Source organism: Podarcis muralis, chromosome 16, assembly GCF_964188315.1.
Source record: "Podarcis muralis chromosome 16, rPodMur119.hap1.1, whole genome shotgun sequence".
Lineage (NCBI taxonomy): Eukaryota > Metazoa > Chordata > Lepidosauria > Squamata > Lacertidae > Podarcis > Podarcis muralis.
In genome coordinates this window covers 25,763,455-25,777,195 of record NC_135670.1, presented here as the reverse complement: position 1 = coordinate 25,777,195, position 13,741 = coordinate 25,763,455, and the positions used below count along the sequence as shown (strand labels likewise).

Sequence of the window (13,741 nt, the reverse complement as noted above, 5' to 3'; positions counted from 1 at the left end):
TGTAGTCTGAAAAAACAGCTGGAGACCTCTGTTTGGAAATTACTAGGATAGGGGAGATCACTGCAGATGGTGACAGCAGTCATGAAATTAAAAGACGCCTGATCCTTGGGAGAAAGGCGATGGCCAACCTAGACAGCATCTTAAAAAGCAGAGACATCACTTTGCCAACAAAGGTCCGTATAGTTAAAGCCATGGTTTTCCCAGTAGTGATGTATGGAAGTGAGAGCTGGACCATAAAGAAGGCTGATCGCCGAAGAATTGATGCTTTTGAATTATGGTGCTGGAGGAGACTCTTGAGAGTCCCATGGACTGCAAGAAGATCAAACGCATCCATTCTTAAGGAAATTGGCCCTGAGTGCTCACTGGAAGGACAGGTCCTGAAGTTGAGACTCCAATACTTTGGCCACCTCATGAGAAGAGAAGACTCCCTGGAAAAGACCCTGATGTTGGGAAAGATGGAGGGCACAAGGAGAAGGGGACGACAGAGGACGAGATGGTTGGACAGTGTTCTCGAAGCTACCAGCATGGGTTTGACCAAACTGCGGGAGGCAGTGGAAGACAGGAGTGCCTGGCGTGTTCTGGTCCATGGGGTCACGAAGAGTCCGACACGACTAAACGACTAAACAAAAAAACAACAACAAAGGATACGGGAAGGGCTGCAGCTCAGCATAAGGCCGGTGCCTTTTGAAATCTGCTCTAAATGAGAGCCATGAGGACTAGAAACTTACTTCATTTTCAGGGGAAGGGAGCAGCTCAGTGGCAGACCATCTCCTCTGCATGCAGGAGCTCTTGGGGTTGAATCTCCAGACAGGGCTGATGGCCCTGACTTGGTGTAAGGCAGATTCCTATTTAAATCTGCTATTTGTTTAGAACAATGAGGACTAGGATCTTACTTCATTTTTAGGGGAGGGGCACAGCTCAGTGGTAGAGCTTTGCGTGCCGAAGTTACCGTAAGTTCAGTCCCTGGCATCTCCAGGTAAGCTTGGGAAGATCCCTTCCCTGAAACCATATGTTGTTTGGTTATGCAAAAAAATAAGAACACCATAAAAATTGATGCATATATTAAAGGAAATGCATATGTGAGTTAGAACTGCACGCAAAAATGTGTTTATTAGGAGAGATTTGCACTTAAAATACTGTTGGGTATTCAAGAGAGAGAGATTGAGAAATGCACCGGGAAGCAGCCACCGATAATTTGCAGCACCGGAACTCGTAGCTTTTCCGTTCATCCCACAAATAATTCTCAGAGGATTTTCTCCAGAACGTAGCTGTTGCCAATGATCTGGTCCACGACTCCTGGCAGCCAATCTCTGAGGAGCAGCACAGGTTTCGTGAGCCAGTAAGGAAAGAAAACTTCCCTCACCCTCATGACGCCGCCCCTCACGATGGCCTGGGCGCAGAGCTCTTTCGAACTTGCCTTCAGGGACATCTTGCCTTCTACCGACCTCACAGCTGTGTCTGCGGGAAAAGAGTATGGAAGGCAAGTCAGTGTGGAAAGGGCACCAGGCAGCCCAGGACCTAGGAAACTGCTGCTGGTCTGTCTACCTTGCTGCTGCTGATTCTAGTCCTTATGGTTCCCCCCCCAAAAGAGAGGACTACAACCTTGATTTAGTTTTAGGGGAAAGGTTATGATTTGGTGGCAGAGAATCTCCCTTGCATGGAGAAGGTCTCAAGTGCAACTCCCCAGCAGCATCTTCCGGTAGGGCTGGGCATGTTCCCTGCCTGTATATCACGATGTTTAGCTGGTGTTATAAGAAAAAACTGCTCCTTTTATGGGGTATCCAGGGGCCCGTACAGAGTCCTTAAGTGGGTTCCCTATCGGTAGGAGAAAATAGCAGTGGCCAACCAGAGAATATTGAGAAGCAAAGCGGCTAGTAAGCCTGATCTTTATTCAAGGAACTGTTGCAACAGGGTCCCCACCCACCACACGCAGGAGGGAGGAGAACCCTGAACAATGGTGTGCAAACCCTTATACAGTCATACCTCGGGTTAAATGTGCTTTGGGATGAGCGCGTTCGAGTTGTGCTCCGCAGCAACCCGGAAGTAACGGAGCGGTTTACTTCCAGGTTTCGCCGCTTGTGCATGCGCAGATTCTCAAAATGACGTCACGCGCACGCGCAGAAGCAGCAAAAAGCGACGCGTGCGTGCGTGCGCAGATGTGCGTTGCGGGTTACGTTTGCTTCTAGATGCTAACGGGGCTCCGGAACAGATCCCGTTCGCATCTAGAGGTACCACTGTATAGACTTTTGAAATTGGCCACCCTGTTGCCCAAGACCATCCCCCTAAAACAGCATCCATCCATCACAGAAGTAGGCAGTCTACAGCAGAAAGCCTGTCTGCCAGGATACCTGAGAATGGTCACTGTTTGCATTACCTGGGGGCAGTCTGGCCTTTCTTTTGTGATGGTTCATGCTTTAGTTCCTGAATACAGGTCACAGACTAACCTTATTCATACACAAATACACCTTTAAGACAGGATTTGCAAGCAAAAAGACAATGGGAAGGCTTCCCCCATTTTCCTCCCTTACTGCAGACGCATATTTGGTCATTGGGAGTGTCAAAATGGCTTCAGGATTGTTCTCCTGTACTATTTCAGACACGTGGTTTATATACGTATGTATGTGTTTGCCTTGAACATTTATGAACATTTATTTTACATTTGAGACCTCAGAATTCTTACAACACTGGTGATCTATCACAATGTTGAACAGCGGATTATCACCCAGCCCTACTAAGCGGCTGCCCTACCTGGGGCCGCTTACCTGTGTCAATGTACCCCAACACGGCAACCGTGATGGGCGTGTTGATTTCCCGAAGGCGCAGCTCTGTCCGCAAGGAGCTGTAGAATCCTTCCAGCGCAGCTTTGCTGGCGGCATATGGAACGGAGAAAGGGGCTGGAAGGCGGCCTGAGAGAAAACAGGAGCATATTCCTACTTGGAAGGTTGCAGAATCTATTTCTCCAGAAACCAAAGGGGTTAAGGGGATGGAGCGACTGCCCCTCTGAGGGAACGTTGCAGCCTTTGGGACTTTTTAGTTTAGAGGAGAGGCAAGTAAGGGGGCAACGTGATAGAGGTTTGTACAACTGACATGGAGAAAGCGGTGACAGAAAGGATTTTCTCTCCCTCATGTTTTTTTCAGCAGAAGAATGGGGTGTGAGTGCTCTCCAATAAATTAACTAACAGGGGATTGGGAAATTTAGATGCAGGAGCCCTAGAAGGACCTAGCTTCCCTAAACAGGGCTGCCTTCAGATGTCATCTAAAAGTCAGATAGTTGTTTATTTCCTTGACATCTGATGGGAGGGCGTTCCACAGGGCGGGCGCCACTACCGAGAAGGCCCTCTGCCTGGTTCCCTGTAACTTGGCTTCTCATAGCAAGGGAACCACCAGAAGGCCCTCGGAGCTTGACCTCAGTGTCCGTGCTGAATGATGGGGGTGGAGACGCTCCTTCAGGTATACTGGGCCGAGGCCATTTAGGGCTTTAAAGGTCAGCACCAGCACTTTGAATTGTGCTCAGAGAGTTTGGACCTCCTGAGATCACTTAGGCTGGGGGGCCTCCAGTCGCCTGCCCATACCGCTTATAGACGATACCACGATGATGTTGCCACGGGACTCTTGCAACATGCTCAGGGCTGACACGGTGACCTGGACGTAGCTGAAGAAGTTGACCGTCATGGAGCTGATCACAGATTCCATGTCTCCTTGGTACGGGCCAAAACCGATTTTTCCACCGACATGATTCAGAACTAGCAGATCAAGCCCCCCTGCAAGGGAAAAGAGCGCAGAGACCCTGAGTGGAAGACAGAGAGAGAGCAACAACCATATTTGGAGATGGATGGAGCTCAGCCTCTTCTCATGTCAACCTATAGGCTGTCCTTGAGAATCAGCCTGTGCTGAGCTCAGTCCTTTCATGATTTAGTTGCGGTTCCTTCGTTTCAGGGGGTTGGGCTAGATGACCCTTGGGGTCCCTCCCAACCTTACAATTCTCTGATACCAGCCTTCGCAAGCCTGGTGCCCTCTCAATGTTTTGGACACCAACTCCTGCCCACCCCAGCAGCATGCAGCAATGCTGGCTGATAGGAACGCAAGAAGAAATTTGGTTAGGCTTGCATTAAGACAGTGTTTCCCAAACTTTTTTCTCCTTACCCAATAAAAAGCATTATTCAGAAGCGTGATTTGCGCAAACCAGTAAGGAAGATAGTAACGCAATGACATTCAAAATGGTAACTATGTATTCAAAACCCACTTCAAACTATTTAGGTTAACTGAGTCAACAAAACTGATGAACGTAATCCGGTGACACCAGCTTTCACAGAATGATAGAGCTGGAAGATACACCCAATCAATGAGAAATTGGAAACAAGTCAAAATCTATTAATCTCAAATGACTGGGGCTGATGGGAGTTGCTGTCCAAATTATCTGGAAGGCCAATCAGGTTGGGAGATGCTGGTCAACCCCCTTCCTTCCTTCCTTCCTTCCTTCCTTCCTTCCTTCCTTCCTTCCTTCCTTCCTTCTCCCTCCCTCCCTCCCACCCTTCCTGGCCAGTTTTAATTCAAATCCTTCAAACAACCTTTGGGGAAGGTTCTCAGGAATGGTGGAAGGAGAAAGAATTTGCCCATGTGAAGACCATCAGATGGAAACTCTTACGCATATGGTTCTTAAATGTAAACTATATGTTGATCTCCACCAGCAGTTCCTAGATCAACTCTGCATCCCCAAATGGAAACCAGAGTTAGAGGTCATACATTTTCTATTATTGGGGAATAATCAGCAGCTCACCAGGTTAGTGGCTAAATATCTTTATCTGTTTTTTTGTCGTTGAAACACATTGCAGACGTCTGATCTCCCTGGAGACCTAGAGATGTAATGCTAGACTGCTTTGCCTCTTTCATTTGACAAATGTTTTGTGTCACTGGGAAGGCGGTAATTCTGTATTGATTTGCTATGGGTGTTTGTATGTGATGCCAATAGAAGGTTTGATGATGATGATGATATACCATCCTTCATCAAAAGATCTCTGGGCAGATCTTTGCCAAGATGCAGGCAGACAAGGCCAATAGCTGTGGTGTCCCAGGGCAGAAGGGCAAAATGCCTTTGGAGCTGTTCCCTTCAAGATGAAAGGGTCAAGGAGCCCTTTGCCTGCTCCTCAGGCAGCTTGTGTGGCAGCCTTTTGGGAACTGGAAGAACAGTTGCCACCCCTCCAAGACTGGCTAGAGACTGGCCCTCCATCTTTACCCAAGACCTTCTTGGTTTCTTCCACAACATTCCGGGCAGAAGCCAAGTCACTCATATCTGAAACGACGTACGAAGCAGAGGCGGCTCCCAGTTTCAGACAATTCTGGACTACCTGGAGGAAACAAATAAATGGAAAACGAGCGAGGCCCCAACTAAAGAAGACTGGCAACTTAAACTGATGGAATGTGTGCAGCTTGCAGACTTAACTTATAGAATAAGAGAACAAGAAGAGTATACGTTTAAAGAAGATTGGGAAATGTTTATTGAATTATTAAGTGAATTACTCAATACACTTGAAAAGGTTCACAGCTTTAAGATAAATTCAACAGTGTAAATAAGTTTTGATGGCTGTAAAAATGGAATACAGTGGTACCTCGGGTTACAGACGCTTCAGGTTACAGACTCCGCTAACCCAGAAATAGTACCTCGGGTTAAGAACTTTGCTTCATGATGAAAACAGAAATCGTGTTCCGGCGGCGCAGTGGCAGCCGAAGGCCTCATTAGCTAAAGTGGTGTCTCAGGTTAAGAACAGTTTCAGGTTAAGAACGGACCTCCGGAACAAATTAAATTCTTAACCCAAGGTACCACTGTACTGGATGGCTTAGTTTATGTGAAATATGCAGGGATCTATAGCATGCAAACTGAACCATTTAAAGAGAAGAAGGGAAGTCATTCTAAATTATAAAATAGGAAAAACTATGTGTCAGGGGCTCAGGAGCAGAGGCACAGGGGAGAGAGGAAATGGAGAGCGAAGGGGAAGAATCTGAGGGCAGCGTAGGGGAGTATGAAAGTGGCCCGGGAGATTCCATGAGTCTCTCCAGCGAATCAGAAGATTCCCAGAGGGGGGCGCCGATGGCCAGGGCAAGGGGGGTCCCAGGGGGGACACACCAGAAGCAAGGGGCCAGCGGGGACTCCCAAAGCAGCAGCGGGAGAGCAGGACCAGCTCCTCCACCAGAGCATAGTGAGGGGGAAGAGTCACATGTATCAGGGCCAGCTTCTCCTCCAGCAGGGAGAGAAGATGAGTCAGGGGTGGCCACGCCTCCATCGCAGAGTGAGGGAACGGAGGGAGAGTCAGGTGCAGCTAGCCTCCCCGAAGGGGGAAGCAGTGACAGGAGCAGTGTAACGGTCAGGAGGAAGGTGGCCGGCTGGGTGCGCGCGCCAAGTTCGAATGTACAGGCGCGCGGCACAGCAGGAAACCCGGATTGGGAACCAGGTCCTAAAGCCCACCGGAGGGAGGGGGAGGACTCAGGAGACTCAGCGTCAGAAGAGTCTAGGAGAGGCGAGACCCCAGCGGACAGGCGGGCCCAGAGGAGAAGAGAGCAAAGGAAGAGGTGGAGCAAGGCTAGAGTCTTAAACTGGTGTCTGGGGGGAGGAGATTCAGACGGAGCTTCGGCGGTCTAGAGTTTGAGACGTAGAGCTGCGCGCCGCGGCTGTGAAAGCGGAACTGAGCTTCAATAAAGACTGTTTTATATAACAACGAACTGGCGTTGGTCCTTTGTGAGCTGGGACCTAGGGCAGCTCTGACACTATGCAAAAAAGAGAAAACATATAAAAATAGATAGGGAACTTAAAAATGGCTTCTAAGCGGTTTTCAAGTATAAAATCCACTTTAAAATACTACAACGCACAATAAAACAATCCTATCTGAGCAGTAAAAAACAGCCACAAAATTTATTATACAGTGAGCCAGTTTAAAAGCACCATAATTTTAAAAAATCAAAATAAAAACAGTTGGATCAGGAACTTCAAGTTCAGGGGAATCGGAAACAGACGATCGGAAACAAGTGTGTCTTTAAAAACCATTAGAATAGCAGTAGTGGTGGTGAGTCATAAAATCACAGAATTATAGAGTTAGAAGAGACCCCAAGAGTCATCTAGTCCAATGCCTTAGAGCAAGGAGGGCGTTCCATAATGCCGGTGCCATCGGGGGAAAAGCCTCCATGTTCCCACAAGCCAATGGTCACCATCAGGGCATGGCTAAACTAAACCGGTTTCCATTATGGAACAACGGATTCTTGTGGGAGGGGAGCTTGGTCAGAAGGAGGGCCAGATGAGGAAGGAAGAGATGGGGGGGGGTATTTTTGAGGGGGGAGGGGAGGCTAAGGGTTGTAGCCAAACTAAGACTATTGGAATCAAGGAACCTGAGATTAACTACATTGGGGTCAAGGGATTAACACCTTACCTTCTGGAGGCGTGTCTCATTCCTCGCTGTCAGCATCAAATGGGCCCCCATCCAGGCGAACTCATAGGCCATTTGTTCCCCTATCCCTGTGCTTGACCCCGTCACCAGGACACGTTTCCCTTGCACCATTTCTGGAGACAGAGAAGGAGATGGTCAACATCAGCCGCCCGCGATCCAGATGTTTTGCACTGAAGTTTGTAAGAACAGAAACGTAAGGAGAGGAGGAGAGTCTGGCCAAAGGGGCCCCCATGCAGTCACAGAATCACAGAGTTGGAAAAGACCCTTAGGATCATCTAGTCCAGGCATCCCCAAACTTGGCCCTCCAGATGTTTTGGGACTACAACTCCCATCATCCCTAGCTAACAGGACCAGTGGTCAGGGATGATGGGAATTGTAGTCCCCAAACATCTGGAGGGCCGAGATTGGAGATGCCTGATCTTGTCCAACCCCCTACAATGCTGGGATATGCAGCTGTCCTCATATGGTGATTGAACCTGCAGCCTTGGTATTATCAGCCAACTGAGCTATCCAAACTATCCTTTTCTTGCAGTGGCCGACTAAATGTCCCAAAGGGAAGCCCACGAGCAGGATCTGAGTGCAGCAGCACTCTCCTGTCTGGTGGCTTCCAGCAATGGAGATTTAGAAGTATTACTGCCTCCTCCCTAGTAATTGATTTTATTTCACAAGATCAATATACGGCTGGATTGTAACACAACATCGACACCATTACGAAACAACAAAGTTGATGAAAGCAATTCTTTAAAACGTTCAGAAATTAAATCAGAATAAATGATCATTACCCCAGAGTCTCAGGGGTGGGGGCAGCCCAAGGGAGGGTCTTTTCTGTGGTGGCCTCTAAGCTGCAGAACTCCCACTTCACAGAGATGCACTTTCGTTATACAGCTTTCAGCAAATGCTAAAGACACACCTCTTTCCCCTGGCACCTGTGTCTTTAGGATCCACCTTTCCCCCCAGTGATTGTAATTCAACTGTTTTTAAAGTTGTGTTTTGTTGTAACCCGCTCTGGAACCTTAGGGTGAAGGGAGAATTAATTAATTAATTAATTAATAATAATAATAATAATAATAATAATAATAATAATAATAATAATTTAAAACACTAATGTAAAGCATGGGCCAGGTTCTATGCATCTGGATAGGGTTATCTAAACAAAAAAAGTTTTTAGCAAGTGCCAACAACAGACCCTCCAAGCTTCCCTATTTTCCAGGGACAATCCCATATTTACAGAAGCTCTCCCGGTTTCTGATCTGATCCCTGAATGTCCCGCTTTTCCTTAGGACTTCCCTATTTCCTTCGGAGAAATGTTGGAGGGTAGTGATCCGAGCCCAGAGCCATCTGAAGGTAGCCCTGTATAGGGAAGTTTGTCAATGTTTTATTATATTTTCATATCTGTTGGAAGCTGGGTGGGTGAGGTATAAATAGTAACTTCTTTGTTGTTGTTATCATCATTATTATTATTATGGAACAGGTGGTCCCTATTTTCATCGGATAAATGTTAGAGAGTATGCAACAAGAGCAGAGCGAAGGTGCTTGTCTGGTGTCGCTAGCATGCTATGTGCAAACATGCTATGTGCAAACAGCAGAGGCATTTATGTGCAAGAGAGGATGAAGGCCACGATTCAGAAGAGGCAACCCTTCTCCCTTGGCTTACCTTCGGAGAAGCTTTCCCAGGTATAGGCATAGAAAGCGAGGACAGCGATGAGGACAGGCGCGACGATCTTGAGCACCGCCATGGTTGTCTCTGCAGCCAATCATTAACCTCGACTAGCTGGACTTGTTTGGTGAGGTTCAGAAATCCACCCTTTGCTCTGTGGCCACCCGAAGCCTTTCCCTGCTTCAAATTGTGCAATTTCTCCTAGCCTTGGGCAAACAGCTCCACCTCTCGGCTCCAGCACCTTTTGCAACCGGCTGCAAAGTCTCAACTTGTGAAAGAAAGATCCTTCGCCTCCTCAAGTGATCAGTGCCTTAAAAAACCTGTGTGGTTGGAATCTGTCAGATCATGGCATGCATCACACTCCCCTCTCCGCAGCCTCAGGTGTGGGTTAACAGTGGCACAAAGTGTGGGTGATGGCCTGGGATTCGGACTCGGATGCTGAATCGGAGGGATCCCAGCCTGCACAGGATTCCCCGCCTCCAGAACCAGCTGAGCCGGGGCTGGGGCCTGAGCCTGAAGGGTCCTCACCTGTGCTGGGTCCTCAGGTGCAGGCATCAGCTGAGTCTGCTCTGGGTCCTGAGGTGATGGAAGACCCATTGCCTGCAGGTGCTTCATTCTCAGCCCTGTCAGGGGAAGCTGAGGTTGCCTCTGGGTCCGGTGACCCTCAGCCTCTCCTGAGCTGCAGAGGCTCAGGGCAGAGAGGCGGAGGGAACTACGTTCCCACAGGAGGAGTACTCGCCTCCAGGCCAGGAGAGGCGAGTCACCAGAGGATCGGGGCAGCCCTATGCACTGGGGCAGATAAAAGCCGGCCAGCCCCAGCCCCAAGTTGCGGGATCAGTGTTGTTGGTTGCTAGTTCTTGCCTGAGCTCCTGACACGCCCTGGCTCCCTGCTTGCATGCCTGTTCCTGACTTCACCCGACTCCCTGCCCTGCACCCAGCTTCAGCTTCTACGGACTGCCTCCACATTGCACCTTTGACCACGGACCGGACTTGGACCTTGCCTCTCGGGTAACCCACGGGACCAGCACAGTGTGAAACAGGGAAAGGCTTTTGGATGTGGGTGGGTGTTACTGTCAGCAGCAAACCTCACAAATGCTGCGGAGGCGAGTCTGTTGGTGCTAATGCGCTATTGGCCCACTACTCTCAACTCACTGGGGACTTTTTATTATTGTGTTAAATTGTGGGTGAATATATCAGACGACACAGCGATTCTTCAAACAGCTCTTGTTTATTTACAGGCCAGAACATAACTGAACTGAAGGGTTCAGCCGGCCTGCTTATATGGAGCTCCACTACAACGCAATTGTAACAACTTTCTGTAACTATCCAATCACTGAATGTCACTTTCAATCCCTTATTTGCATATGTGGACCTGAGTGAAAACTATCTACAGTATCCCCCTGCTGGCCCAGGGTGAGAACTTTAGTACATAACAAATTGCATTTGTACCCCACCTTCTCCTGCGAGGAGCTCAAGGTGGCCTACATGGTTCTCCTCCTCCTCCTCCTCCTCACTTAATCCCCACAACAAGCTGGCAAGTGTGTAGGGGAAGGCGACCAAGATGATCAAGGGTCTGGAAACTATGCCATATGAAGAGCGGTCGAAGCAGCTGGGTATACGTAGCCTAGAAAAGGGGCGACGGAGAGGAAATAGCATAGCCACCTTCAAATATCTGAAGGGCTGTCCCATGGAAGATGCAGCAAGATTGTTTTCTGCTCCTGAGCGTAGGACTCAAACCAAAGGGTGCAACTTACAAGAAAGGAGATTCCGACTAAACACCAGGAATAACTTTCTGATAAGAACCGTTTGACATTGGAACGGATTCCCTCGTGAGGTGATGGACTCTCCATCCTTGGAGGTTTTCAAGCAGAGGTTGGATGGCCATCTGTCATGGGTGCCTTGGCTGAGATCACTGCATTGCAGGGGGTTGGTCTAGGTCTAGATGGCCCTTTGTATCCCTTCCAACTCTACAATTCTAAGATTCTATGAACAACCTTGTGAGGTAGGTTAGGTCACCAATTGAACTTCATGGCCAAGTGGGAATTTGAACCCAGGTCTCTTCCATGTCCTACACTCTAACCACTAGGCCACACTCGCTTTCCTTTTTGTTGTTGTTGAGAAGTCTCCTCCTGTCATCACCTGTTTCAAAAGGTAAAGGGACCCCTGACCGTTAAGTCCAGCCACGGATGACTCTGGGGTTGCACACTCATCTCGCTTTACTGGCTGAGGGAGCAAGTGTTTGTCCGCAGACAGCTTCCGGGTCATGTGACCCGCCGGAGCGGTACCTATATATCTACTTGCACTTTGATGTGCTTTTGAACTGCTAGGTGGGCAGGAGCTGGGACCAAGCAACGGGAGCTCACCCCGTCGCGGGGATTCGAACCGCCGACCTTCCGATCGGCAAGCCCTAGGCTCAGTGGTTTAGACCACAGCGCCACCTGCATCCCACAGCCTGTTTAGACACCTCTTAAAGGCAACCACTTTTGCTTGGGCTTTCCACAGTTTTTAAAGCTGGACTGTGTTCCTTTAGGAACATAGGAAGCTACCATTGATCTGTCTAGCTCTGTACTGTCTACACTGACTGGCAGCAGCTCTCCAGGGTTTCAGACACAGAGCTTTTCCAAGTCCAACCTGAAATTGCCGTAGAGGATGAAACCCGGGACCTTCTTCATGCAACATAGATGCTGTAGCCCCTGAGCTACATTGTGGCTTAGAATGTATTTTATAATGATGAGTTTAGTGGTTTGCTATTGATGGTTTTATTGCAGATTTCAATTTTCTGTACACCACTTCAATATCTTAAAAATAAAAATCTTTAGCAGTCTACAAATGTCATTTAATATATAAATGTTGCACCCTCTGACCTATACAGGACAGTGAAATAAACCTTTCTCTCCACTCCCTCTTTAAGAACTCTGGAAGGTTCACACAGATAGGAGATCATTTAAATGGCAGGACGTAACTTGAAAGTATCTACTGTTAACTAGCTCCGGACCACAATACCTCAAGGACCGCTTCTTTCCATATAAACCTACCTGGACCCTGAGATCATCTTCTGAGGCCCTTCTTCATGTGCCTCCTCCTTGAGAGGTGTGGAGGGTGGCAACATGAGAACGGGCCTTCTCTGCAGTGGCTCCCTCTCTGTGGAATTCTCTCCCCAGGGAAGTTCGTCTGGTGCCTTCATTAGCCACCCTTAGGTGTCAGGCAAAAACATTCCTTTCTAACCAGGCCTTTGGTTGATCTGATTTACATTCTATGCCCTTTTAAAATGTTTTTGTGAGGGGGGGGGGGCGTACTGGGATGATGATGATGATGATGATGATGATGATGTATTTTGTGGTTTTATATCTTGATTTTATTCTGTGAACCGCCCTGCGACCCCCGGGTATAAGGCAGTATATCAATTCAATTAATAATAATAATAATAATAATAATAATAATAATAATAATAATAATACCTTCTTGCAGCAGTGGTACCTATTTATCTACTTGCACTGGTGTGCTTTTGAACTGTTAGGTTGGCAGGAACTGGGGCAGAGCAACAGGAGCTCACCCCGTTGCGGAGATTCAAACCTCCAACCTTCTGATCGGCAAGCCCAAGAGGCTCAGTGGTTTAGACCACAGCGCCACCCACTGTGTAGGGGGACAGCACCCAGCCTGTAACTCAGCCTTCATCCATTCGGTGTCATCTTGATTTCCTGGATTTCAATTCAGTGTCTGCTGGGGGCTGATGGGGGTTGTATTACAAAACCTCAGGAAGGTTGTCAGAAGACAGATGCAATGTCCCCCTTGCACTTGTCCCAAATCTCTCCCTCTTGCTCTGCATCCCTGCAGAACTGAAGCCCTATTTGGAAGATCGGGAGAGCATAAGAAACTGCTTTATGGTGAGTGAGACTTAGCTCAGTATTGTCTACACTGACTGGCAGTGACTGTCTGGGATTCCAGACTGGATGTGTTCCCAGCTGTACTGCAGTGTGCTCTATGTGGGGCTACTTTTGAAGGTGACCCGGAAACTACAATTAATACAGAATGCCGCAGCTAGAATGGCGACTGGGAGTGGCCGCCGAGAACATAGAACACCAGTCCCGAAAGATCTACATTGGCTCCCAGTACATTTCCGAGCACAATTCAAAGTGTTGGTGCTGACCTTTAAAGCCCTAAATGGCCTCAGCCCAGTATACCTGAAGGAGCGTCTCCACCCCCATTGTTCTGCCCAGACACTGAGGTCCACCTCCGAGGGTCTTCTGGCAGTTCCCTCCCTGCAAGAAGTGAGGTTACAGGGAACCAGGCAGAGGGCCTTCTCGGTAGTGGCACCCGCCCTGTGGAACACCCTCCCATCAGATGTCAAGGAAATAAACAACTATCTGACTTTTAGAAGACATCTGAAGTCAGCCCTGTTTAGGGAAGTTCGAACGTCTGATGTTTTATTGTTTTTAATATTCTATTGGGAGCTGCCCAGAGTGGCTGGGGAAACCCAGCAAGATGGGCAGGCTATAAATAATACATTATTATTATTATTATTATTATTATTGTTGTTGTTGTTGTTGTTGTTGTTGTTGTTGTTGTTGTTGTTGTTGTTGTTGTTATTATTACTATTATTATTATTATGCCAATAGTTGTTTATTTCTGGGAAAGGCTTTGGGTGGCCACA

At 48.1% G+C, this 13,741-nt stretch overlaps 1 protein-coding gene across 1 annotated transcript; it reads right to left on the bottom strand.

Moving 5' to 3' along the window:
- Nucleotides 1-1,080: 1,080 nt before the first annotated feature.
- On the bottom strand, nucleotides 1,081-9,270 carry LOC114587149 (hydroxysteroid 11-beta-dehydrogenase 1-like protein B). Its single transcript, XM_077920119.1, has 6 exons — nucleotides 9,088-9,270; nucleotides 7,416-7,546; nucleotides 5,234-5,345; nucleotides 3,573-3,761; nucleotides 2,763-2,906; nucleotides 1,081-1,458 (listed from the first exon to the last, which is right to left on the bottom strand). Exons 1-6 carry the CDS (start codon nucleotides 9,167-9,169, stop codon nucleotides 1,244-1,246), a joined length of 873 nt encoding a protein of 290 aa, XP_077776245.1. The 5' UTR covers nucleotides 9,170-9,270; the 3' UTR covers nucleotides 1,081-1,243.
- Nucleotides 9,271-13,741: the final 4,471 nt, after the last annotated feature.